General features: G+C 51.4%; 1 protein-coding gene and 1 pseudogene across 2 annotated transcripts in view; one reads left to right on the top strand and one right to left on the bottom strand.

The window, feature by feature from the left end:
• The window catches only part of SLC24A4 (solute carrier family 24 member 4), a 133,396-nt gene that overhangs the window by 23,437 nt on the left and 82,761 nt on the right, over positions 1-27,198 (bottom strand). The window contains exons 3-12 of one of the 2 annotated variants that reach the window (XM_006925538.2): positions 26,093-26,169; positions 23,864-23,938; positions 22,784-22,868; positions 22,122-22,225; positions 20,943-21,017; positions 19,674-19,699; positions 17,990-18,043; positions 16,386-16,471; positions 12,037-12,206; positions 7,780-7,984 (exon numbers count right to left, since the gene is read on the bottom strand). In XM_006925538.2, the coding sequence (XP_006925600.1) occupies positions 7,780-7,984; positions 12,037-12,206; positions 16,386-16,471; positions 17,990-18,043; positions 19,674-19,699; positions 20,943-21,017; positions 22,122-22,225; positions 22,784-22,868; positions 23,864-23,938; positions 26,093-26,169 (957 nt within the window). Of the gene's footprint in view, positions 1-7,779; positions 7,985-12,036; positions 12,207-16,328; positions 16,472-17,989; positions 18,044-19,673; positions 19,700-20,942; positions 21,018-22,121; positions 22,226-22,783; positions 22,869-23,863; positions 23,939-26,092; positions 26,170-27,198 lie in introns of both variants that reach the window. The other variant, XM_006925537.2, reaches the window with a different exon arrangement.
• On the top strand, positions 21,315-21,433 carry LOC112473809 (annotated as a pseudogene).

Below are 27,198 nucleotides of genomic sequence, written 5' to 3'. Positions count from 1 at the left end.
TTCAGTCTTTAAGCATGATGTTATAGCTGTGGGGGTTTTGTGGATGGTCTTTATGAGGTTAAACTATTCCTAGTTTGTTGAGTGTTTTTTCATCAATAGAGGGTATTGAACTTTATCAAATGTTTTTTTCTGTGTCTACTGAGATGATCATGTGGTTTTTGCCTTTTATTCCAATAATGTGGTATGTGACATTGACTGTTTTTCATATGTTGAACCAACCTTGCCTTCCTGGGATAAATCTCATTTGGTTAACCCCATTTTATAAAAGAGAAAAACGAAGTCCCATGAATGTTAATGAAATATGCAAAATCTCAGAGAAAATTAGTGGCAGAGCCACATATAAACTCTGCTTCCCCCACTAGTGGCCTCTGGGCTGGCCCTTGTGGGCAGGGGCAAGGGGATGCAGGTGAAGCTGGAGATCAAAGCTAATGAAGGACCACCTCACCATCATCGAACGCTGGTGTGGTGTTTCATATCTTGGAGGTGGTTTTCATAAACACTCCTTTTGTTCTTTATATCAGTTTTGGGGGAATAGATATTCTCCCTATTTCATAGATAAGTAAACTGAGGTTTGGTGAAATTCAATTACTTAAACATCTCAGAAAGTGAGTAGTGCCAGAACTTAAATACGGGCCTTTAGAGTCTAAATCCTGGGTTCTCTGCGCTACCTTGCTCGCTTGCCCTCTGAGTCCCATGATTTCAAGTCCCATGGAAGTCTTTTTGCTACCCACCAGCTGGCAGAGGTGTCAACTGTCCGATTAAAGCCGGATACTTTTCGCTCATGGCTGTGATCTAAACAGAAAAATCCTCTTGCGAAGGGAAACCAATAAATTTTCTTATTCTTTGGGGTGAATAAACATTAGAATAATTTTTCATTTTTTAAAATACATTTTTGTTTTGCCCTTCAATGTACACTTATCATTACATTGATTGCCTACTGAGAGGCACAGAAGCTTCATGGTTAACAGCTGGCTAGACTGTCAGGTTGAAATCTCAGCTCTGGCCTGTGCTACCAGTGTGAACTTGGGAAAGTATCTCTGTGCCTCAGTTTTCTCATCTGTAAAATGGGGATAATAGTTCATACTTCACGGTGCTGTTGTGGTCCATTGAAAATGGACCAACACATGTGTTTAGAATAATGCCTGGGCAGAGTAAGCACTAACACTTAGCTATTTTCTTTTTTTATATTAACAGCCACATTAACTTCCACTTACTGAGTATTGTCAAGCACTGGGTTGAATGATTTTATAAAGACCAGAAGTGACTCAGAGAGGTAAGCCAACTTGCCCCAGGACAGAGAGCTAGGAAGTGGCAGACCCAGAAGCCCAACACGAAGCCTCTTAGTGACAGCATCCTGACCCCTGGAGAGCAGGTTTTAATCTTGAGGGCACTAGAGGGGCAACGAGGGGGCCCCACGGAAAGCAGATGGGGTCAGGGCTACAACCGAACTGAGCTGCCATGCTGAAGTTTGGGAGAAAAAGAAAGAATGAAAGGGGAGATGTGAGAGAAAACACGAGGCCTCAGCAAGGTCAAAGGCAGGCCTACTAAGGGCTGACACAGGATGTGGGCAGGCGGGGCTGGGTGCACAGGAACCAAAGGCCTCGAAAGAGAAGCCTGAAAGCCCAGTGTAGAGACCTACAGAGCTCTTGGGGGCTGTGGGGGACCTTCCCCGAGGAGGTGACCTTGACTTGGCTCATGCTGGCACAGTCAAGTAATATGAGTCAGCCTCGGGGACCCTGTTTATGCTTTCCCATGGAAGCGGCTGCCTTCCCAGGAACAGGGGATGGATCGGATCTGCAGATCAGGTTCTCCCAGGCAACAGAGAAGCCAAGCCCAGAGTTCCTTCAGTTGGTGCTCATCTCAGGGACTCTCGCCCCAGCTCTGCAAATGTGCCTACAGCCCCCACCCAAGGCTCCACGTCCGACTCTGGGACGAGATGTAAATGGGTCCAGCGCTGGAAGGACATCCAGGGTTGGTGCATCAACTCCCTCATTCTAACGGTGACGCCAAGTTATGGCCAGCTCTGCGCCCCACCTCAGGGATCTCAAGACTTCTGGCAAAGAGTTGTTCTGTCCTCTGTCATTCTCGACTGTGTGGCAGCAAGTGGACTTCGACCTCTCGGAGCCTCCATGTCCCCCCCCTGTGAGACGGTAATGAGTGCTCTGCCTCGCTCACTTCGAGAAAGCGTGGGGGGACTGAAGACAAGCAAAAGTATGGAGCTTGCTGCCTGTCTCGGAAGGCCTCACCTTGAATTTGGAGGCCCCTGGGGAGCGTGAAATAGGGGCTGCTGGTCCCAGAAACACCAGCAGAGTCCAGACACTGGCTGGTCCTCCACCCCACTGGTGAGCCCTTTGCCTTAAACATCCAGCAAACTCTCAATGGCAGGGCGGGGCTGTTGGGTTCCTGGCTTTTGCAAACCACAGAGACCTAGCAGCTGGCCTCCTCCCGTGCTTCCTTTCCTCGTTGCTGCCCCCTGAATCCCAGAGCGGACATTCCGACTCAGCAGAGGGCCAAAGTCAACACTGGGACCAGGCAGAGGACAGCACTTTGGAGTCAGGCAGACCCAGGCACAGCCCTGCCCCTGGCACCTACTCACCTGTGCGTGGTTTCCTGAGCCCTCGTTTCCTCATCCAGGAAATGGGGACCACACCAGCCATCCAGCGGGGCTGTGTGCAGACTCTAAGCACCGAACGTAAGGTGCTAAGCACAGGGCCGGGCAGGTGCCTGATGGAGCATGTGTCTGCCAAGCTCTAAGTTGGGGCCCTGCCTCCTCCTCTACCTGACTGTGAGACTGAACTCCACATGGGTCTCTTACTAGGTCTGGTCTAAGTTAAGTCATCAATTGAGACTGGTTTTATTGCTTTTCTCCAAGCCGCATGATAACATGGAAGTGGACACACGGAGCTGGCCCTCAGCAGCCCCATTCCAACCTCTGCCTGGTGTCTGCAGAGGCATCTCCCATACTCCTGGCAGCTGAAGTTCAGGAATTCCAATTAGGTTCCCTGATTTGAAAAGCAGAACTGAGGTCGGGCGAGGCCACCCTTCTGCTCCTCTGGATGCATTACTGTCAAGCAGGGAACCCACGCCCAGGCACTGTCCGGAGGCCTGATCGGCGTCCCAGTGTCCAGTTGATATTGCCGTGGGAGTCGAGACATAGCTGTGGCGGTGGCGTCCTGGGCCCTGTCTCACAGCTCTGATGGTTGGCTCTTGAACCCGATAGTTCTAGCACATGCCGGCTCCCCGCCTCTCCGATTCTAGTGTGGTGGCGGTGCCCGTTTAGTGGGTAGGCTCTGGAGTCACTGCTGGTGCCCAGACTAAAATGCCCTTCCCAAGACTGCATAAGGCACCTAGGCCTCTGCATTAATTTCCATTCCTCCTGCACCTGAGATGGGTTATATCCATCATTTCCTGATGATGCTAGAGGCACTTGTCATAGACACACACCAGGGGTGCAGGTGTGTGTATGTGATCAGCTTCTCTTCCTTCAGAACCACCCTTCCTAGGGGCCACCAAAGCCATGTTAAATGACAGCCAGCACAGCTAAGTGATGAGGGGTGGGCACCTGACTTCTAGGTCAATGGCATTTGTTCTGTCAGGACTCTGGAATTCAGATGCAACACCAGCGAGCTATGTTAGGGAGGCTGAAACTGTTACAAGTCAGTCTGGGACCAGTGGAGGCCACAGCTGCCTGCCATATGCGCAGACAGTGAATTTGGGGAAGCCAGTCTGCAGCCAAGGAGCAGAACAAGACAGGCACATATGGAGAAATGAAGAGCCAGGAAGAGTCTTGACACCCACTGGGGCCCTAAGTCCAGCCATTTCCCTGCTCCTGGGATCCATAACACACCCCTATGTCCTTATTTTAAAAAGGTCCCTCTTTAGCTCAAGGGAGTTTGTGTGAGCTTCTGTTGCTGGCAGCCAAAGAGGCTTCAGGACTGAGCTCACGCCCAGTGCACTGTGGGTCCTGGGCCCCCTTGCCACCTACCTCCCAGCTTGCACTGCACTGGCCTGGCTTGCAGGGACATGACAGGATGGGCTCCAGGACAGGTGGCCCAGATGCCTGGCTCTGCCTGGTTGAGAGCACCCTTTGGGCAAGACCCTGCCCCTCGCTGGGACTTCGTTTCCCACTCTGGAATACAAGATCCCTTTTCACCCTAGCTAATCACAGAGAACGTGGAGGAAAATTACTTTCATTTAGATTTTAAAAAACAAAAATTGAGCCTCTTTCTCCACTATGCTCTATTACCTGCTTTTAGAAACCACCCATAGCCAGAAAGTGGAAATCATCCAAATTTCCATCAACCGGTGAATGGATAAATGTAGTATGTCCACAACAGACTATTACTCAGCAATGCAAAAGAATGAAGCACTGACACATGCCAGAACACGGCAAAGCCTTAAAAACATCATACTAAGTAGAAGTCAGTCACAGAAGGCCACATGTTACATGATTCCATTTATATGAAATGTCCAAAATAAATAAATCCAAAGAGACAGAAAGAGTGGTGGTTGCCAGGAGATGGGGGAGGAGGGCTGGAGAATAACTGTTAATGGGTGGGGGGTTTCTTTTCGGGGGTAGGAAAAACATTCTAAAATTGCTTGTGGCGATGGCTGCACAACTTTGTGAATAAACTAAAAACCACTCAAATGTATACTTCAAAGGTATGACTATGACGGTAAGTGAATTATATCTCAAGAAAGCTGTTGTATTAAACAGTAAACGTGCTCGGCCAGTGTTTTTTCTAACTGAGCTGTGATCTGACACTTCAGCACGCCAGAAACAGTGATTGACAAGGGCATGTCTTTGAAATCCTGACCTTGAATTATGAGACGATCTACTTAACGTGCAATTTCTCCGGTCATTCCTGAGACCGAGGCAAGAACAAGATCATTTCTACCCTAAAGTGCCGTGTGTCTCTGGGGGCCTGGAGCGGACGGGAAGAGTGTATGGAATTTCACATGTAAATGTGCCCACGGCACCTGCCGCTTCTCCATGGCTTCCATTGCTGTGCTCAGGGGGCTAAGAGGAAAGAATGGGCACATGGAGTTTTCTAGAGTCCCGTTGTGCTGCACCCCCTTACTGGGTTTAGAGGGATACAACTGACCTCTCTCCTCCGGCCACGAGAGCTCTCTCAAGTGCTCTGTAGAACTAAGGAAGACAGAGGTGGGGTGGGGAGGGAGAATAAGCCCTAAAAGCTTCTGGAAATCTTCAGAGTGCTCATGCTGAGTTTTGTTATAATTAAGGAACAGAAGGTTTAGCTGAGCCATCCAAGGCCTGATGAGAGAATATTAGGGCCCAAGGGCCCTTATAATTCAAGTAAATTTAACACAGTTTACTCAGCACAAGGAATTTGGCACCCTGGATACAAGCCAGGACAGAGGCAAGCGTTGCCTCACGGCTCCAAAGGAGTTGAAAGAATCTATTGGTAGGGTGACAGTGTCGTCCCCTAAGCATGTCTGGGGTCAGAATGTCCGTGTGCAAATCCCGGCTCTGCCCCTTCCTTCTGCGTGACCCTGGGCAACTGAACCTCTCCCTGCCTCGGTTTCTCCACTTGGGAAATGAGCACCATAGTACCCATGGGGTTGTCACGAGGACTCAATGAGTTAACACATGTGACACGTGTGGAGCCCTCTGCCTGGTCCATAGTAAGTTCTCAGCAAGTTTCACCTCCCGTTACTGTTCAAAAAACTCCCAGGGCGTAGACTTTTGCGAAACACACATCCACCCCAGGTTCTCCGCTGAAGTGAGCTGAACTGCACTGTAGGTCCAGGGTACATATATATCTAAGACCGTTTGCCTGCTAAGTGACAGCCCTGGGGCTCATGATCTGGGACTCTGCTCCCCCACCGGACTAGCGCGTGATGGTGTTCACAGCTTGGGAGGCACAGGGTGGAAGACTCAGGAAGTCCCATAGGCTCTCCGAGCCTCGGTTTCCCTCTCTGTAAAATGGGGATAATGATAATGCCTCCCTCGCAAGGCAGCTGCGAGGACCACGTGAAAATGCACCCAAAAGCAGCAGCCACACAACTCCGTTCCCACCCCCAAAGCTCCCCTCACGGTGAGAAGGGGAAGAGGAAGTAACTTGTGGTTTCCAAGGGCAACACCTGAAAACACATCCGCAGGAATACAAAGGGAGCTTTCTGCAGAAACACAGGAAGCTCCAGCCTGTTCCTTTTTTAGGTCAGGGAGAGGCAAACACTGGGCAGAAGCTCACAGCACTTGGCTCCATTATAAGCCAAGCCTAGGGGAATGTTCTGGAGCCCCTGGCTTGTGGAGGAAGGTAGACCAGATACAACAGGAAGTCCTGGCCCACCAGGAAAGGCCAAGCTCCCTGCAGGACTCCTGGGTGCAGAGAAGCTGGGAGCTGTCTGGGTCTAGTCCCTGTAAGAGAGCAGCATTCCAAGCCTCCCATCTTGGGACGGGACCTGCCTACAGTCCCTGCAAGGAACTAGATTCGGTTTCCCACAGCCACTTCTCTGAGGAGCACTGGATTCTGGGGCAAGGGGAGAGGGTGGCTGGCCCTGGGGTCCATCCTACAATCCTGCCAAACTCAAGGTTTCGAGGAAATGGAGACAAGTGATCCTCACATGTGGCCGCCCCACTTCCGCCGAGAAGGGCACATCCCTTCGCTGGCTTCTCGCAGAGCCCTGGTCAGTGGGCAGCATCAGGACATGGATTCGGATGAAGAGGCTGGTGGAGGGTGGCGCTGTGGCCCCGACAGGCTCTATAAAGCGGGGATCCTGCCACCCACCTCCTGGGGCTGGAGAGGAGATCCCACAGGGTGGCAGCTCCTAGTCAGTCTCATCCACTGGCAAGCCCGGCCGATTCCTGGACCGTGGCTGCATCTCCCTCCCTGTAGCCACATCTGGCCCTCCCCCGCCATCTGGTCTCCAGGCCCTGAAGAACCGAAACCTCTTTGGTGACCGTAGCCCATGGTCCCTGTACTCAGACGCATGCACCGAGTCTTGGGAGAGGAACAGAGCTGGCGATGTGACTCGGGGCTGTGTGGGTACCCAGGGCTCCAGACCTCTGATAAACACACAAGTAAAATATGCCAAGTGGGCAGGGCCCCAGCCCGGCTCATCGGCTTTGGAGCTAGCTCTCCTCTAGGTGGACGCACTGTCCCCAGGATCCCGCTCCACAGAGATGCCCCTCCCCGTGTGCCCACACAGATAGTCTGATATGGGTTCCTGGGATCTAGACGAGCCCACCCCTCTTTCTCTCAGCGTCCAGGACCCAGGGACCAAGCTCCCTCCCAAGTATGGTGTGACCTTCAGCCCATCAGACAAGCTGGCCGAACATGGTGGGCCGACGTGCCAGGGGTGTGTTAGATGGGGGCCGACACACAGACCCCCTCAGCCTTCTGGTCGGCAGAGGGGAGTCTAGGGCGGCCCGAACCCCTGTGCTGGGCCCCTCTATAACCTCAATAAGGGGACCAATTTCGTTTTCTGGACCCACCCTTCATGTGAAAGAAGGCTGGGAGGGGTTGAGCAGGAGCGGCAATGCCTAAGTCGGCCAGCTCCTGGGAACACCTGGAGGAGGTTTGAAAATGCTGATCCCGGTCAACGGAACGTGCAGGGTTTGGAACCAGGCCCTGAATTTCAGGAGGAGCCTCTGGCTAGCGGTGACCAGCATGCTTGGAAAATCCAGGGTAGCCCTTTGATTGCAAAAGGGGCCTCTCTTCTCAAGGTGAAGCACGGTGGCAGAGTTTGGGGCAGGAGTGTCCCAGTGGAGCCCAGAATAGCATGGCCTGAGGGCCCTGCACCCCTAGAACTCACCGGGCACGGAGAAGGGGGACAGGAAGGTAGTCTCGACTGGCTCCGGCTCCGGGGGAGGCGGTGCGGGCGGAGGCTGCTGCTCCTGCTCCCGCTGAGGGTCTTCCAGGTTTTCCACGGGAACATTCCCGTTTTCGATGTTTTCGTGTCTCCCGTTTTGAAGTGGCTTGCTGCTCATACCATTTGCCGAGTTGATCAGTCTCTGCCGCTGTGTGGACAGGAGGCAAGACAGACACCAAGACGTGTGACGGATTGTCGCACTGTTGCTTCGTTCCTTACGTGCACACAGCCCTTAACGGTTTCTAGAACACACCCCTAGAGATCGGCTTGTCTGTGACTGGCCCCAGGGCCTAGGGACTCATCTAAGTTTGCTTATCTTCACTTGGACCAAGACTAGCAAGCCTTTGAGGCACAGTCAGAGGCCTCTTCTCACTGCCAACCTGTCCACCCAGCCCATGACGCTGGATGACAGTGATCATTCCAGCTCCTTCAACAGACAGTCATAAGCCATCTGAAGACAGACACAGGAGAGGCCTTGGACAGTTTTTAAAAGTTAAAAAAATTTAGGTTTATCACACAAAAAGTACACTTACATTAAGTGTGCAGCTCAGTGATATTTTACATCAAGATGTAGAACGTTTCCAGCCCCACAGAAGATTCCCTCAGACGTTTTCCTCATCTATGTTCCCCCTCTCCAGAGGTAACAAAGGTTATTAATATTCTGACTTTTAGAAATATCAATTAATTTTTCCCAAACTTGCACTTCATAGAAATGGATTCACTATGTATGTATTATTTTATGTCTGGCTTCTTTCTAAGATCCATAAGACTCATCTGTGTTGTCGCAAGACTCAGCAGGTCATTATTTTTCGTGACTGTATAGTATTCCCTTGTATGAGTAACCAGCAATGTATCTGTTACCTGTTGATGTGATTTGGGGTTGTTTCTCCTTTTTTGTTATTATAAAGAATGCTGCTATGAACACTTGTGTACACACTCATCTCTCTTAGGATTGGAACTGTTAGGTCAGAAGGTAGGTTCGTGTTGAACCATCTTACACTTGCACCAGCAAGGAATCAAAATTTCAGTTACTTCTCGTTCTTGCCAGCACTTGATATTGTTAGTCCTTTTAGTTTTAGCCATTCTGGTAGGTACGTGATGGTATCTAACTGTGGTTTTCATTTGCATTTGCTCGATGATTAACGATGTTGAGCATCTTACAGGGTTACCGGCCATGTGGATGGCCTCTGCGGTCTAAGACTTTTGCCATGTCCAATGAGTGTGCTTTGAACCACCCCTCCCCCAGCTCATTCTAGCTACTGATGAAGGCTGCTCCCTTCCACCCAAGCAAAAGCTGATCTTCACCAAGTCTGAGTTTCTATGAAACCAGGGAAAAACAAAGGCCACATTTCAAGAATCTGCTTGGCTTTGCACAGCTCATCTTTATATGGTTCTCATAAAAAATATGGATGGATCAGCTTTATGCCTTGCGGTTAATGATTATCACACAATGGATACACATATCACTCCAGCAGGAGACCAGAAATCAGAAAACATGTCTAAGGCAATACTCTGAATGCCCAACGCCTATCCTTGTGCTTATTGGAATTAAAACAAAGTCATTTTTACTTAAAGTGGAAGCATGTCATTCCTCTAAAAGAAAGAGGAATTGACTACTTAACTGCCTTCATGTTAGTTTTAGGTGGAGATTCCTAAATCATGAAGTCTAGGGTGGGGTGAAATTAAAATTTTTGTCCTACAAGTATGTCCACAACACTTAACATACCAAAAACAACAAAGTGATCTATGCCTGAGACTCAGACATGGAGGCATAGTACTTTACTACCCAAGTAGGGTTAAATCACAGGCCATCCTTGTAACTAAACAAACAAATAAAAAAAACTAGCTGTGCAAAGACAGAATTGCAAGGTGGGGGGGGGGCATGACATAATAGCAACATGAATCGTACCAATGGGAGGGGTTCGTAACTCTAGCTTAATAGGAATAAATAGAAAATTGTACCTGGAAAAATTATCTAAGTCTATCTGAGGTTGTATTAAGAGAAGCATAGATTATAATATAAAGGAGGTGATGGATCCACATGCTGAGAGAGACGAACCAGGAGGAGAGTAACTAGATGGTGAGGACTGGAACCCTGTCACATGAGGGGGGTGGGAAGTTCCAAGGATGTTAAGATTCAAGTAGAAAATCAGGGGTGGCAACTGCTGCCTGATGTTCAGAGGGTCGTCACGTGGAAGAAGCAATTACAAGCAACTCAAGCAGTGGCTGGATATTACTGAAGGAATAAAGATACAGAAGGGTGCAGGGGAGGCAAACTAGATTGACCCCTAAAAATCTATGAAGTTCCCTTTGGCTGTCCAGACTCAGATTTGGGTTGGAATTCCTGTTCTGCCCTCTTTTTAGTTATGTGGCTTTGGGACAATTACTTCGACTTTCTGATAGATCGACTGGAAATACCATCATCTTCTCTGGAAGGTCATTAAGAGGATTCGCGCTATCACAAAGATAAAACATCCAGCACCTTCCTGGCACACAGCAGGTGCTCAGTAAATTACAGCTAGTTGTACCAGCTCAGAACGACTGGCATCCAGGTATGAGGTGAGGAGAAGAGAGTTTTGGGGACAAAAGAGGTGGGTGACCGTGTGGGGTGGGTTCATAAAGAGTGATGGGAAACCGAGCGGGATGAGATTCTGGGCATCTTGACAATTCGTCGCAGTGGCCGCGGGTGAGGACAGTCAACGCAGGTCCGACGTAACCATGGAATGAAAGAAAAACAGCCCTCCTTCTACGACCCTCATCCCTGTCCCCAAGCACCCACTCCCAGCAAACCCTCTCTGACCATGAACAAATAAGGGCATCCAGCCCATAGGCACTTCTACTATGGATTCGTTTTAGCTGTGCAAACTTCTCTGTGACATTCAGGAATTGAAAGGGGTGGAGAGGAAATGAGACTGAAAGATCTTAAGAAATGACTGGGTATTATGAGGGTTTTATTCTCCCCATTCCTATTCCATAATGAATTTCCCCGAAGACACTGCATAGCTCCCAGGCGTAGCCTTTCAGTTGTCTGTCACCGAAATTTTTAGAGCTGGAAGCGCCCTCAGATAGAGAAACTGAGGCCCAGGAGGATTGAATTAATAGCTCATGTGAGATGAAAACTGAGAATTTCACCTCCCGAGGGCTCTCCTTGCTACCTTCCCGGGCACGCGAATCCCAACCAGTTGGAAAACAAAGTTCTCTCAGCTGCTTAAAACATTTGGGGGCAAGACAACCAGCATTTTATCGGCTCATGAAAACCCTATCATTTCCCTGGCTGTGTGTACCATGAAAAATATACTCTAAACCCAAATCTTAAAAGTTGTTCAACCACCGCCCCCCGCCCTCCACTCCCAGTAGATTCAATTCTTACGCTCATGAAAAACGGTCAGGATTCAATACAATTTCATTAATTTAAATTTTACCCATTTAGACCAAAATAATTTAGAATGATTCAAAACTTACAGTGTTTCCCTTCCTTAATACACCTTGCGCAGAGAGGGCACCTTATATATGAAATCAAAGTAGAAATGTTCAAAATACAGAAAACTTTAAACACTGTAACACCTCATTCTTGCACATAATCGATGTGCTGTCAATGATTAGCTATTGAAGTTTCAAGTTCTCAGGTAAGTACCTGGGTCTGAGGGTAAGGACTTGAAACATATGCACATATGCAGCAAAGACTGGAAAAGCTAGTAAAGCAATAAGCCTGTGAGCTTTGCTATACTGTGTGTACATTAAATAATATTTGAACTTGTTCATTTTATTTTTTCAAATGAGGAAGAGTTGAGGCACATCGTGAAGCAGAAAATGAGGGTACAGAGTGAAAAGAAAGTCCCAGAAGTAACTGCCGTTCACCAGTGTCTCGGTTTCCCGCTAGAGTTCTTTTATCCATAGAGAACAGGGGTGTGCTCATCTTTTGTTGCCCTAAAGAACATTTTAAAGAAACAATCCATACTTCGGACTGGGCTTTCTCCAATTAGTTTTATTCTAGCTCCCGACGAAATACTCCGTATGGTATTTAGTGTCTGCCCGCCTCAAAATCACTCCGGATCACACCATTTGCTGCCTGCGGTGATGTGCAGGCTTCCTGAACAGAGGACACTCCGGTGGCCGAGCATCAGGAAGTGTACTGACAAGCCAGGGCCTTCTGAGCCCATCCAAGGCCATCCGCTCTCATGGTCCTTTAAGAAAACTTACCTCGTTAATTATGATCCTGCTGGCCATCCGCAGCCGGGTCCTAGGCCCAAACTTATTGGTGATCATTATGCGTAAGCCTGCCTCCGGGAAGGTGAACTTGGGCGGACTGGAGCTCATGACCTCGTCCACCATCACCACTGGGTTTTTGCTGTACTGCGGTTCCTCCTTCACTGTATTGAGCACAAGGCCATGATTAGTGCCGAGATCCCCCTGGGGACAATACCCAAGAACTGGGGTGACTGACTCTGTTGTAGACTTCTTGGGCTGAAGTCTTGGCAGCTGGCAGCCAGCCATCTGGGAGCCTAGCTTCAGCTCCTCCTATTAGTCAAACGGCCACCGGCTCTGAACCACCTGCCCACTTAGAGAATTAGACACAGCCATATGCTCCCCCATTCTAGGCCCACTCACAGGCAGCCCCTCCACATCTAAACCCCCTGACAATCAATGCCCCTTTCTTCTGCAGCTCAGTCTGGCTAATTACACGGGTCTTTCAGTTCCTCATCTAAGCCTCACCGGGCAGCCCACATGCAATCCAGACAGGGTTCCTACCGCCTTTCATCCATGACTAAGAAGAAACCTTTCTTCCCCCGAGTACAGAGGCTCAGATGAAACTTTACACATCGACAAGGGCCCCTGGAATGGAAAATGCTGGAAAGCACCAGAGAGCACTGGCTCTAAACTTCCTACAAGGCCAGCTGCTCTGTCTTTGAGGGACCACTTCCATCCAGCACAGAAGGTGACTTCTAGCTTTGTTCTCCTCGAGGCAGGCAGTGTGGATAAAGATTCATCTTGTAAGCTCTGGATGAGGCAGCTGAGACCCAGGAGGGGAGCTGCTGGCCAAGCCCAGGGTCTCCGGTAAAACTGCCACCGTCCAGCAGGGAGGCCGCTGTCTCTGACCCTATGCTTCCCCTCGCGAGGCTGAAAAGCAAGCCTCGCCAGGCCCCAGAACGCTTCCTGGCCACCTTCGTGAACATGCTTCAGGCTGGAGTCCTGGGGGATTTGACATCCAACTCCAGAGCCCCAGAGGGCCTAGTGAAAGAAACACTCATGAACACGGCACACAGAAGCAGGTGGTTTCCCCTGCGAGGGGCTGTCGAAGCAGATATGCCCATCCCTCAGCACCAGTTCCTGGTGAGCGTCCTCCCCAGGGAAAAGGGTAACCGGCTGTCGAAGCAGATATGCCCATCCCTCAGCACCGGTCACCAGCTCCTGGTGAGCGTCCTCCCCAGGGAAAAGGGTAATCAGGAGCAGTCAGGGCGAACCCACGTGAGAGTTAATGGCACAAACAGGAACAAACGCACACCAGACACGCACCCTCACCCGACAGGCAGCAAGGCTCAGCAGACAGGAGGCGTGTGAGTTAGAAACAGAGCCAAGAGGACCATGCGTTTGTCGGAGACAGGCACCCGCCTCCAGTGAGGTATGTGCTGGGCTTGTGGATTTTTTTTATCGCACGTGTTATCGCTTGGATTAAAGCGGATTACTTACACTTTAGAAGAGGAAGGTTAAGGAGACAAAGGCCAACAGAGACTGCCAGAGATGATTAGCGTGCGGTGGATGCCCAGAGCCCGGGGCGGCATCCTGGATGGTGGCCAAGATGCCGGGGGGGTTATTCAAAGGAGGATGTTAGTAAAGGGGCGTCTGCTATGGGGCCTTCAATGCTTGCGGCCTCTGGCCTTCGGGACGGCCCCTCTCCTGGCTGAATTCCATGGCTCGGTCCCACTCTGGGGTGCAGGAGCCCCTGTGGCCGCCGCCCCTCCCTGCTGTAGGGAAGCGCAAATCCTCTCATCTCAGAGGAAACCAGAACGGCTGCAGGATGCAGGCTCTGTCCAGACCACGGAACCATTCCTGCCACAGGCATCGCCTGGGGAGACAACTGGGCTCGGGAGGGAGTCCAGAGTGTGTCATGATACCTGGACCCTTGGGCACTGTCCTGGTGCTGCCCACCACGTGGCAGCACAGAGTGATATGTCCAAGCCAGAGGTGGTGGCCCAGAAAGTAGCCCAATTACAGCACGTTCTTCCAGCAGTTCCGCTCAAGGCCAAGTATCACCCCCTCCCTCCCTGCTCCAAGCCAAAGCTGTGGCCAGGGCCAGGGCAGCCTGAGAAGATTCCATTGTGAGCCCAGCCAGTGGTCAAGGTGGCCCTGGCTGTCAGGTCATGTGCAAGGCCACCCAAAAACCAGGAAGAAAGACTGGAGTCGTGGCAGTGGCAGGAAACAGGGTACCCCCCTGCCTTGGTCCTGGGGACCTGTCCTTGGTGTGCTGGGTTCTGCATTCCTGAGCAGAATTGAAGTGTGATGTGAAAATTTGTACATGTTCTGCAGGTGCTATCTCACCCCCCAAAAAAGAGAAAAATGGCCCAAGCTGGCCTGATCCCAGGCCTGTACCACATTTTCCCCTTGGCCTTGACCTAAATGGTCTTTCTTTCTTTTTTTTTTTGCCCTGATAAAGTCCCTTCCTTTCCCTGTACTTGGAGGGCCATCCTGTGTCTAATCTTCCAATTTTTAAAAAATTGTCCTAGACTTAAGACATTTTGGGGAAAATAATAAACTTGCGGGGAAGCCCCACTGTCATGAGCACAACAGTGCCACGGGAGGGCTCCAGGAAAGGCCCCAGTGGGCAGCGGCCTCGGGGCAGCCTGATGTCCCTGGAAAGGGCAGTGGCTGAGGCCCTGCCTCACTGCACGTGAGGAATCCTTCACGCAGGGCACTGGGGACAGGCTGCCTCCATCATCCACACAGGTGGCAGGCAGCTCCCGGGGCAGGCACCCAAAGAAGTGGGCATTTTCCATCAGCTGGAATGACTCAGCATTCAGCATCTCTTTTCTTTGCCATGAGGGTCAGTGGGCCCCAGGAGCACCAACCTCTGTGTAGACACGGGAAGGAATCAGCCTGTCCCGACAGGCTGTGTGGGGGCCTGCAGTAGGGACCTTGGAGACAGTGTGTCTGTGGAGCTAAACTCCAAAACAGCAGCCACCTCGTTCCTGCCACCTCTGAGGAGGTTGTCCTGGAAACGAGCCCTCCCTGGGGTAGCCTGTTGGGCACTTAAGAACCAGGACTAAGGCACAGGCCCAGGCTCTGCAGGCGGCCTTTCTGTCTCTCATGGGTGGGTCTCGGGCAGCCAGGCTGTGGCTGTACCTGTACCCCAGCCCAGCAGGCTTCTTCTTTCTGTCTGGAGATTCATCCCTTACTCCATTCATCCCTCACTACCTGAGACAGGACAAAACACAGTTGCCTAAAGTACACGTGGGAAGAAGCCCCTACCTTGATCCACCACAGGGAGAAACTGGGGAGGGGACCAAGAAATACAGATTTTGGCCTCCACGTGTACCAGACGCAGGCAAGCGGGCTCCCCTGAGACCACCTGGCCTCACCACTGACATGACAAAGGAATTAAAGTCGCCTGAAAGAGAACTGACTTGCCCAGGGCCACAGGGAACGAGAGAGAAAGACCCTTCAGGTGGCCAGTCCCCGGCTCTCACCTTTACCTACGCTGCAGGTGGAATTCAGGATGTGGCTTAAACCCTGTTTTAAGAGAACCTATTCAGGCCTTCGCACTGGTCTTGCTGGGGAAGACAGTGACTTTTCTCACCCTCCTGGCAGCTGCCCCACAGACAGAATCACCTGGAAACTGTATTAAGACAAAGCTTCCCGCGCAGCCCAGATGATCTGGGGAACTTGACGGAGATGACAGGGGCTGGCTCCAGAGGCCCGGAGTCCCCACACGAGGCCACAGTGAAGCCGAAGAGACCAGGGCTCTTGGGGACCGGCCTCAGAATCCCTGCTCAGCTGTGCCCACCTTGCCTGGCCTCGCCGTTGCTCTGGGCAACGAGGCAGGGGTCTCTCCAGAACAGAGTTCACCAAAACCAGCCGGGCATTTGAGAAACCACAGATAGACCGTGGCCTGCTCTGCTACCCCAAGTCTTTGGCTTCCTGTCACTGGCCTCTCACATGGGACAGTGATATAATTCACTGCATCTCAGAAAAGCCAAGCGGGCCTTGAGCCTTCCTCTGAGGGTTAGGGCATATCCCCAGGGATGTGACTGTTGAATTTTTCTTCATCCGCCTCCCACCTAAGCCAATGCCAACCTGAGCAAGATAACACTGACTCTCCCTCCTCATTTAGGGCCCTGGGACCAGAGCTACTAGTGAGGCAGGGCCTCAGCCACTGTCCTTTCCAGGGACGTCAGGGTAAGAGAATGACAATCTGAAGGAGTGTCGTGTGTGCAGGAAAGAGAAGGAGAGGTGATTTCAAGAACGTGGTTCGGCCACTCCTGTCTGCTCAGCCTTACCTGGCCCCAGCAATGGCATGGAAGGGTCATCAGAGCTACTATCACAGTAATCATTACCATCCTCCAGCTCACTGTTGACTGTGTTGCCATTTGCAATGGTCTTTTGTTTGATTGTGAAAAAGGCCTGCATCTTCACATTGTACCTGGAAGTTAAGGCAGGAAGTCAGAGCTTCGGGAGAGATCTGGCAGGAAAGAGCCGGGCCTCCGCCTCCCCTCACACCCTGCGCACACAGTCTGGCCGCCTCGGGAGCATCCCGCAGTGAGGGAGCGGGAAAGCCAAAGCGTTGCTCCTGAGCTCACAGAGTTTCCTGGCAGAAATGAACAGTGTGAGGGGCCCTTCTCCAACCGAGCTGTCGGTGGGCTTCCTGGGGACATAAAAACCCTTCAGCCCGAGAAAATGACCGATGTCTACTTACTGCACATCACAAGCCCCTCCTGATAAAAGTTCAGCCCGGCCTCGGGCACAGACTTAAAGGGGGCATTACCAGGCCTGTCCTTCTCCCACGGATGCGAGTCTGGGGGCCCTGTGCCGGCCTCACTGGCCCAGCACCCCACCCCACAGAGAAGACATTCTCCACCCCAGATCCTCAGGCTGTCCGCCTCACTGAACGACACTCAGATCTTTTAAGGACAATTCTCCTGCAGTTTGAGTTCATCATCTCTTTTTATTTACGATTCACAGCCTCATAAAATTTAGCGTTTTTCTTTGTAATTACCCGTGGAGGTATGAAGAAGATAAAACTTGAATATGGCTCAGCTCATCCGTAGCTTTCTCTTTTTTTTTTAATGTGGAAAAATATATACAACATAACATTTGCTATTTTAACTATTTTCCATTTTGAAGTGCACGATTCAGTGGCATTAATTACATTTACAAGGTTGGGCAACCATCAGCACTATTTCCAAAACTTTTTCAGGATCCCAAACAACCATGTGCCTGTTGGTCAATTAATGATTCATTACGCCCCCCTCCAAGCACCTGGCAATCTCTAATTTGCTTTTCGTTTCTGAGTTTGAGCCAGGTGCCTCATATAAGTGGAATCAGACAATATCTGTCCTTTTGTGACTGGCTCCTTTCACCCAGCATAATGTTTTTGAGGGTCATTCATTCTGTAGCACGTGACAAAATGTCTTTCCTTTTTATGGCTAATGATATTCCTCATGGGTACTTTTGAGATGGTTCTGACCTGCGCAGCTTCTAGCGGGCCTCCAGGGTGCACAGCCCCAGACCCAGCGTCTGCATCATCAGTACTATGAGTGGCGCCCCCTGCAGCTGTGCGAGGCAGCAGCCCTGAGAGGCGCCATTTTCTGAAGCTTGGAGCAGAAGTGAGGCTGCCCGGCCGTTTATACGGACAGCGAGAAACAGTATTCACCGTAGGTCATGGAGAAGCCTCAAGCAGGATGGGAGAGAGATGCTTGCTCGCTCCTCGTTTTGGGAGTGGCCTCGTCCTGCACCTTGCCGTCCTGGCTCCCCTGCCGGGTATGGACAGCACCCCAATAACAGTGTCTGAACATGTCTCCCCCATTCTGGCTGCCCCCAGTGGGGTGTCCCCGGAGAACGGGGGCTGGCCGAAGGTGACTGAAAGGTCTGGCAGAGGTTTGTTCCCTGCTCTGACAAAAGGCTAGACAGGATGTGCATTGAGGCGTCAAAGGGCACTTACTTCATGATCAGAATGTAAAACACATACAAGATGATGAGCACCAGGCCTTCCCACCTCAAAGAGAGAAAGGAGACTGTGGTTAGAGAGAGAGAGGCCCTCGGTGCTGAAGGCTCGCTCGACCGCTATGGAGGCTGGAGCAGGGCAGGACGTCCTGATCTCCGTCCCCAACGTCTGGCCCTGGGCCCAGGACCTAGGCCACGGGCATGCAGGCGAGCCACCCCAGCCCACGGCTGTCCCGCCAACTAAAGCCCTCTTGGTGACAGAGAGAGAAGGCTGAGGGTGGGGTCTTCTCAACTACAGGGGGTCTATAGGACTCAGGCTAGGTCTCTCAGCTACCTAGAAAAAGGAGGGGCCAGGCCACCACATCCGAGGACTCAGGGAGGGGAGTAGCCTGGAGTCATGCCCACTGGACAGTTAGAGGTCCCATGATCACCTGGGACTGCCAAGCGTGCAGAGGGGAAGGGCCCTAAGAATCACCTGAAGCTGGGGTACAGTACCCCCTGGGATGAACACTGGCACAGGGTAGGACGGGGGTCTTTCTGGGACACACGGTTACTGCTGTCTTGAAGATGCAGCACCCAACCCCAAGCTTGGGGGAGGGAGGGATTTCTTTTTTGTAACTGACCGCAGGCCTCTGAGGAGCCAGACAGCTTTCATTTGTTCATTCATCTGACAAATGTGTAGTAAAGGCCTACTATGTGCCTGGCATGGGTGACAGTTGTTTTGGGAGCTCTTCCTCTAGTGATAAGAGCCCCAGGACCAGCAGAGCCACACGGGGACTAGTAGACAATCTGAGCAATGCCCCCGCCCCTCCAAACTCCATCTACGGACGCCGGTGAGGGGCCAGCAGGGGACCAGAAGGTTTCTCTGGGCCCAGAGCACGCAACCACTCATGTGAGGCCTCCCGAATACACACCCACAATCAGTCACACACGGCATGCAGATTCTGATTCACTGCCATGAAGAGAACATTTCCATGGCTTATGAATGTAGGATACGGTCATGCCCTGTAGAGTGGACGTATCAACTTTTTCTTTAAAGTTTGCACCATATGTATCTTAATTAAGGAATCGTTTTCTACCTCAATGTCATTAAGATGAGTCTCTCTGTTTTATTCTATGTGATTTTGTTTAATTATGCTTTTTACGGTAAGATCTTTAATTCACCCGGTATTGACTCTTGCGTGAGGTGTGAGTGCGAGAGCTGATGTTATCTCGTTCTGTGTGGATTCCTAGCTGTCCCAGCAGGACATGAGATGCCGTCCCTAACTCACTGCTTTGTCACGACATCTGTCATCTCCCCAGCCCAGAAATGGGCCCACTACTGGGTTTTCAGTTCCAGGGTCCATACTGGCCTATGCTTATCCTTGTGCAAAATACCATACTGTTTTTATCATTTTAGTTTTATAATATAATTTACTATGACAAAGTATAAACATAAGTATAATATATGTTAGCTTTATTGCTATCTGGCAGGGTGGGAACATTAAGAGAAACCATTTTTGTCACTTTGAAAGGACAAATAAAGGCATGATTGCTTAGAATGATACACATCTTACTTTCACAAGTTCATAAGCTAAAGTTTGTAAAAATAATCTGAAAGAAGATTCAATGAACCCGGCAAGCAAAGATACTAACAACCACGAAAAAAGGAACAGCGAGAAACAAACTTTAAAAAAACTTACCACACAATTTCTTCGTCGTAAATGAACTGGAAAGCAAAAGAAACAAAGGGTGGGTGGACATATTTATCCCCAACAAAAAAGACTCAGACCCCTGAGCACCCAGAGCTGACACATCTTGGCGTGTTATGCGTCCCACAGAAATTTGGGCTCCTTCTGGGTTCAACTGCAGAAGGTGGCCTTGCCTTAGCTGAAACCTAGGCCAGCAGATGCTGCAACCTGCAGCCCAGCATAGCGCGGGCCTCCCGGGGAAAGAGCCTGTGCTTCATTCTGGCGCATGCGTTTGCTGGGGCCAACCTGGCAGGGGCCCGCCCTTGCTGACAGAACAGAGTTGCTGCAATCAAGAATCTTAAACACTGAAAAAGACACCTATCTATTGATCTCCCTCCCTCCCTATTTACCTACCTACCTATGGTGCCTGTGTGTATAAGAAGGAAGGGGTGTCATTTTCTTAAAAACAAAGAGTAACCTCTTTGGAAATGCTGAGGGCAAAGGACCCACAGGTACCGTGAAGGGAGGCCGGGGCGGTGGCGGGGATGCCATGGCTTCCCGATCAGGCACCACACTACCCAACGACCACACCCCGCCTCTCCAGCAGGTGACGTGGATAAATGTGGTCCAACGGGGGAGTCCCGGGAGTACCCCAGCCAGGGAGGTGGAGGGGCTGCACCCGCCAATCTGATCCTGGAGACATGAGGGTCCCTGTATGGGACCCCAGGAGAGGCCAGGGGGCTGCCTTCTAGACTTGGGCCTGGTGCACCCCTCTCCTGGCTGTCATGGTGGGCAGCAACCACGGGGACTGCTTTGGGGTGCTGCTTCTGAGAGGGTCATCCTGCCCGGACATCGCTCTGAGGCTCTCCAAACTCAAGGCTCTGAGGAAGTGGCACTCAACAGAGGGGAGTCCAGTGCCACCATCTGGGGAACTTGGGGGGTATTTATGGAGATATATTTAGTTTTTACAACCCAGTGAAAGGCTACTGGCATTTAGAGGCAGTGATAGCCTGAGGTGTTAGCCAGCCTAGAACATGGGAAACTGTTCTGTTGGAGAAGTAATTCCACATTTGGCACGAGTCTTAAACATCCTGCTAAATATTCAAGCAAGTGACAAAAAAACCAACCTACCTGAGCCTCAGTAGCAAGGGGACTGGTCAATGAGATGGTAGTGAGTGGTCAGCACACTCCATGGCTGGGGTGCTATCGATTCTCTAGCTATAGGGACAGGGACAAAGGCGGGCAGGGTCCTGTGACCTCACGGGCAGGAGGGGAACTCACGGCAATGAGCACGATGACAGACAGGGTGTAGTACACAGAGTCTCGGCACACAGCCCACCACGTCAGACGGACCACCTGCAAGCAAAGGACTGTCAGCTACTACTGGCTGGGAGGACAGGGGTGGGCACAGCTGCTGGGGGTGGTCTTCCCCACCTCCCCAGGCACCGCACAGTACAGCGACACACCCACTCCTAACTGCCACCACGGACGAACCTGCCTGGCTGCTCGGGGCCACCCTGTGTTCCTCATTATATCTGGGTAACAGAACAAAACTACGGAATATTCATGAAAGATGGCAAAGCTGCCCTCTACTCCTCCAAGGCAACAATATGGCACGTTCGCGACAGGAGCCCTGCATCAAAGCTGAGGCCAGTCTACGGCCATGCCACCCTCAACAAGCCTGATACCGTCTGATCTCAGAAGCTAAGCAGGGTTGGGCCTGGTTAGTGCTTGGACGGGAGACCGCCTAGGAAGACCGGATGCTGTAGGCGTAAAAAATAAGGAATTGCAAACTGACAAGGTCCTTGCAATCTGTGAGATCGACCAAGGGTTGCCTCGCCTAAAAAAAAAAAAAGAAAGAAAAAAAAAAAAAAGGCTGAGGCCAAACACACTCGGTCTTCCTCCCCATGATGGAACCTTCCGGTGGTAACTGGCTGTCTTCCTCTACCTCCCTCGGCCAGGCAGTGCCCACCCAATTTTCTGAGCAAATCCCCAGGGCCCCGAGGGCCAGGAAGATGCTGATGGGCTGTCAATGGGGGGCTAGTTACATGTTCCCTGCTGGGGGGCCAAAGGCAGGCCCCAAATATTTCCAGAAACTAGCTCAGGGCCAGGGTTACAGGAGGTGCCTCTTAAACATTCACTGCTATCGAAGGAACTCTCTCCCTCGGACTGGACGGGCTGGATGAGGGAGCTGCCACCCTTCATGCTCTCAGACCCGCAGACTGCGGGAGGTGGAGGACGTCAGACGCCGGCTGCACACGAGGCGGGGACTCAGAGGTGGCAATCGACTCGCTCAAAGCCTCAGGGAGTTAGGGGCATGGCTAAGGCTGGGCCTCGGGTCTCCCCTCTGCCGTCCCTTATGTCACTTCACATGTCACTTCACAAGAGGAGGAGGCTGGGCCTCGGGTCTCCCCTCTGCCGTCCCTTACGTCACTTCACAAGAGGAGAGAAACCACTGACCTGCCCCGCAAATAACCCACAAACTCCGATTATACACAGGATGTTGAACACAGCAGAGCCCACGATGGTCCCGACCCCGACGTCTCCGTGGGTGATGAACACGCCTGGAAAGGAAAAGGCACAATTCCTCGTGTGCAAGGCCCGGCCGGCCGGTCCCCAGACCCAGGCTGGCTGAGAGCTCCGCGTCCCCCTGACCCCGCACCACCCCCACTTGTCAACACGTGTTCTCACTATCAGACAGAACTCCTGAGATGCCGTGAGAACGCCAGATCGAGGGGGGCGGGCGCGGACCAGCTACCCCGATCCTCCCAGGTGTCTGGGGCAGCTTTATTAACAGATAACTCACGTGCCACAAATCACACCTGTTGAAAGTAGCAATTCGGTATTTTGCAGTCTAGTCACAGAATTGTGCAACCGTCGCCACGGTCTAATTGTAGAACACTTGCATCATCCCCAAAGAGAAACGCTGGACCTGTCAGCTCCCCCACCCCGCCCCGTCGCGGTTCTGCCCCGGGGAACCACTAATGCGCTTCCTGTCTCCCCGACTCTCCCGTCACTGATGAGAAAACGGAGGCTCAGAGCTGACAAACGCCCTCAGAGGTCAGGGCGCCAAGCCGGGGCTCTCCCCAGGTCTTGTGTCCTGGGCTGGTGGGGTTTCTTACCGATAACGGAGGCAAAGAGCTCGGGCGTCGAGCTTCCGGCAGCCATGAAGGTGGCTCCCGCCACATCTTCGCTCAGATGGAGTTTCTGAAACAGAAGTGACCACAGGTCCTCAGGCTGTGACGTGGGGGCAGTGGACATGCTAACTGGACACTTCGCAGGCCAGGCAGAGTGTGGGGAGCCAGCCCCTTGGCCGATGGCCTCTCCTCCCTGCACCCTGAACACACACATACCCCTCAGCTACTCTGCTGAGCCCCCACCCCAGAATCCCGTCCCCCTCCCCCATCGGGCTTGATCTGAGTGGAGGATGGGGAGGTTAGGGCAAATCTTGGTGTACTTTTGCCTGGTCGCTCACTATTTCAAGAACTCAAGTCAAAAGCAGCTAGTTTCTGCTCTCTGCTCAACTGTGGGGTAAAGTAGCAAAGAAGTGCCTGCCCCTAACAATCTGTGTCCCCAGCTGCGAATGTCACAGCAACAACACGGCCTCGAAAAGCTGGGAGATTTCACGGGAGTGAAGCGTGCGAAGCCCTAAGCAGTGTGCACGCAGTAGGTGCCGAAAACAGAGAGAGTTCTCCTTCCTAGGTTCAGAGCCAAGAGCAGGGCAGAGCACAGAAAGACTGGGGTCTTGCGTATGGGGAGAAAAACGAAAAGAAAGTGAAAACCTAAAATAATTAAAAGGCGAAAATGTCCACCTGCAATTGTTGGGACAAAGGGCGTCCCCTGCCATTGCAGCTCAGCATCCTCCCCAGGGACACAGACCCCCACCCGGTACCCGCCTCCTGCACCCGGTTAGGACAAATGCTCCCTAACTAACCAGGTTCGGCTTAATTGTCCCGACAGCCTTCTGTGAAGCAATTTCTTCTGCCAAGTCTGGGAGAGGACGCCACCCACCGACTCTAATCTGGGGGTTTCGGAGTGAGGGTTTCGTGTGGCAACACTAAGTACTTGACCTGATCATCTTCACCACCAGACTGCTCCCCACGCCGGCCGTCCTCGGCCTGGCACTGACGTGCCATGTGTCCTCGATCATCCCCGGTCCCCTCCAAGGCTTCGCCAAGGGACCCCAAGTCCCTCCCACATACCTCGCAGATCTTCTCTAGAGATGGAACGAAGAAGTCATCGCAGACTATGGCCAGGGCGTAGAACATGTACAGAGCCTGCGAAGGAGAGGGAGGCAGAGCGCATCAGCGAGGATGCCTGCCACGGCAAGTGCAAAGGTCCTGAGGCAGGAGTGTGCTAGAGGCATTAAAGAACAGCCAGGACACGGGTACAGGCAGGACAAAGCAAGAGTGAGGTAGGACACGAAGGATGTGAGGTTGGAGGAAGAGGCAGAGACCAGGACCCATGGAAAAGAGATGGGGTTCGATGCTAAGCGCTGGGAGAAGCCACTTCTTTCTCAATGAAAACGTGGTATGGACGCCCTGTTTGCTAAAGAGGAAGAGGCTGGGCTGCTTCACCCAAAACAGTGTGATACTCTGATAATATCACAATTAATCGTCAGTAAATAAAATGGAAGCTACATTAGCCGTGGCCGGGGCATCCGAGGTAGGTATCTACTGCATTCCAGGCCTGGCTGTTTCTGGGTTTAATCATCTTTTGGGGGGAAGCAAAAATAAACAAATACTGGGGGTGAGGGTAAACGGGAGAGAGTGAGGTGGGAGAGACCCTTCTGCAAATCTCAGGATTTGGACTTGAATTCACACCCTCAGAAGTTCCCCTCAACATCACTTCCCAGGCAAAGCCTCTGGCTGTCCGACGCCTCTGAAAACACTGGGGAGACAAGCGGGGGCCAAGATTGTGCTAACTATTCCCATCGCTCGCACTGGGAAGTTGTCAGAAGCTTCCTAAACCAAAGCTAGTCTGCTCTTGCTCTGAAGAAAGGTCACTAAACTATTTCTTAAAGGGTCAGACAGTATTCTTGGCCTCGCAGTCTCTGTCACAACAACTCTGCTGCTGTGGGAGACCAGCCATGGATGGGCGTGGCCATGTTGCAATAAAACTTTATTTATAAAAGCAGGAGGTGGGCTGGATCGGGCCCTCCAGCCACGGTCTGGTAAGCCCTGCTCTAAAGGGTTCCTGAGAAATTCCTGAGGTCCTCGCAAGTCCAGACAAAAAGGTTTTGTCTCAGCAATTTCACGACTCTTACGAAGCAGAGTGACAGAACTACTGAACTAATTTGCCAAACCCGCACCCTCTTAGTGAAAGGGGGGTGCATGAGAAAGCCAGAGAAACTAGGAAGATAATAGCTCTATGACAGAAATACATTCAAAATTCGCCTCTAATCTTCATTCTAACCTTTAATTTCACTAATGATTTATCCTGTTAATTAAACCTTCGCTCATTCATTATTCGCCGGTGGCTACTATTCGTATGAGAATCCCAGCTTTCACTTTCTTAATTATCTCTCTCAAAGGCTAAAACTTGGTTGGGTTTAAACATTTAAGTAGATGGTGCTGGAAGGTTGGGAATCTGATCAGAAGGGACATTTGCTGCGGTCGATCCAAAGGGGAAGAGCTAACTGTGACCGCTGTTAAGTCCCCTACACCATCCAACAGGGCTGGCAAACTTCTTCTGCAAAGGGACAGACAATAACTCTGTTTGGCTTTGTGGACCACGCAGTCTCCGTCACAAGGACGCAGCTCTGCCACTGAAGCGAACACAGCCGTTGATAATACAGAAACAAATGGGAATGGCTGCGTTCCATAAAACTATTTGCAAACACGAGCAGCGGCTGCAGGCTGCAGTCTGTCTGCCCTGTCGGAGAAGAGCAGCTTTTATCTGTAATTCCTTTTTTGAATTGCTACTTAAACTCCACCATTTGCCATCAAGGCCCATGTAAAAAGAGAGGAAAGTTTGAGGAGCGCACCAAAGTTTTAAACTATAATTAGGTCAAGGTGATAAAACGGGGGTGGGAAGGGGGGACTCATGGGAATCATGACAACAAGCACGTACAGACAGAGCACTTCCTGCGTGCCACGTGACGTCCGATGCGCTTTGCCCACATTCATTCATGCCTACGCAACTGGGAAAGACGCTATCCCTCCCATTTTACAAAAGCAGAGGCACCGGGAGACTTCGATTCTTGTCTTGGCTCCGGGGCCGCTCGCTGTGTGACACTGAGTAAGTCGCCTAGCATCCTTAAGACTTTGTTTCTTTGTGGGTAAAGTGAGTCCAGTATCTGTCACCCCCCCACCCCCCAGGGCTCCGTGAGGGCTGCACGTGATGTCTGCCGCGCTATGGCTCTGCCACGCTCTGCACACCGGCTTCCCCTGCCTGGCGTTTACAGACGAACCACGGCGAGGGCCACTTACACCGAGGACATGCAGCAGGACGGCTCCGTGCTGTCGCTCCTTATTGGAGAACAGGTCCGCGGGGAACTCGTGAATTGCTGCAAGACAGGAGGACATGGCAAAGTGTTATTTGATGATGTGGGGAGAGTCTCGGGGGTCGGTCTTGGAGCTGGACTCGAAGCGCGGGTGGAGCAAGGGGAAGGGATGAGGGCTCAGAGCATCGAGTTCTTGTCCCTTTATTCCCCGGACCCCCTCGGGCCCGCTCAGGGGCCAGGTGTGCTTCCGCTGGCATCTTGGGTCGCCGAGGGCCATGTCTTAGGCCCTCCTTTGGCCCCAGCTATGCCCCTGCCATGGCGGGCACCATCACTCCTGCTAGAGAATCACATCATCCGGGATGGCGGGCGGCCTGGGAGGTGCAGAGCCCGCTGCCCTGGGAGTCAAAGTCTTGGGGTTCAGGTGCCATCCCTGACACCCCTCTTGCAACCCCTCCCAAGTGGTCTGAGCAACATGTCTGCCTTTCAGGCCTTATAATATTCTGAGTAATGGAGGAATAATTCCTTCTCACGGCCCCCCGCCGCATTCAGACAACCAGTGGATAACCACTTTGTGAATGTCATTTCTGGAGGTCCCCCTCAGACACTCCCATACCCCCACATCCTCTTCACTGGTCCTCATTATGTCAGCTAGACCAGAAGCTTCTGGAAGGCAGGGATCCACACTAACAAAAATAACAATCTATCTCATCTTGTCCCATAAAAATGCTTTCATTGCCTTTGTAAACCCCTTAAATACCTAGAATGACATGGTGGGAGCCTGGTAAGTGCCCGTTAAATAAACTCCCGGGACAAAAATCCCTTCTCTGTAAATGTAATTTGGCCCTAAACTCTGAAAGTGATCGTTTCTCCCTTATATGGAAACTTTTCTGTTTTTTACGATTAGATTCTCCCAACAACACATAGAAAAGATTAGTTCCCTAGTCACCCAGAAAATGCTCCCGTTTTAAAACAAGCAACATTTAATATAGATTCTTTCACTTCTCTGGTTTTTTTTTTTTTTTTTTTCCTGTAATCAAAATTCTTGAATAGAATTGCTGTCAGCTCAAGGGCATGGATCTGCTAAGGTTCGTC

Source organism: Pteropus alecto, unplaced genomic scaffold, assembly GCF_000325575.1.
Source record: "Pteropus alecto unplaced genomic scaffold, ASM32557v1 scaffold8, whole genome shotgun sequence".
Lineage (NCBI taxonomy): Eukaryota > Metazoa > Chordata > Mammalia > Chiroptera > Pteropodidae > Pteropus > Pteropus alecto.
Note: the sequence above shows the minus strand (reverse complement) of the source record. Positions and strands in the feature narration are given on the sequence as shown.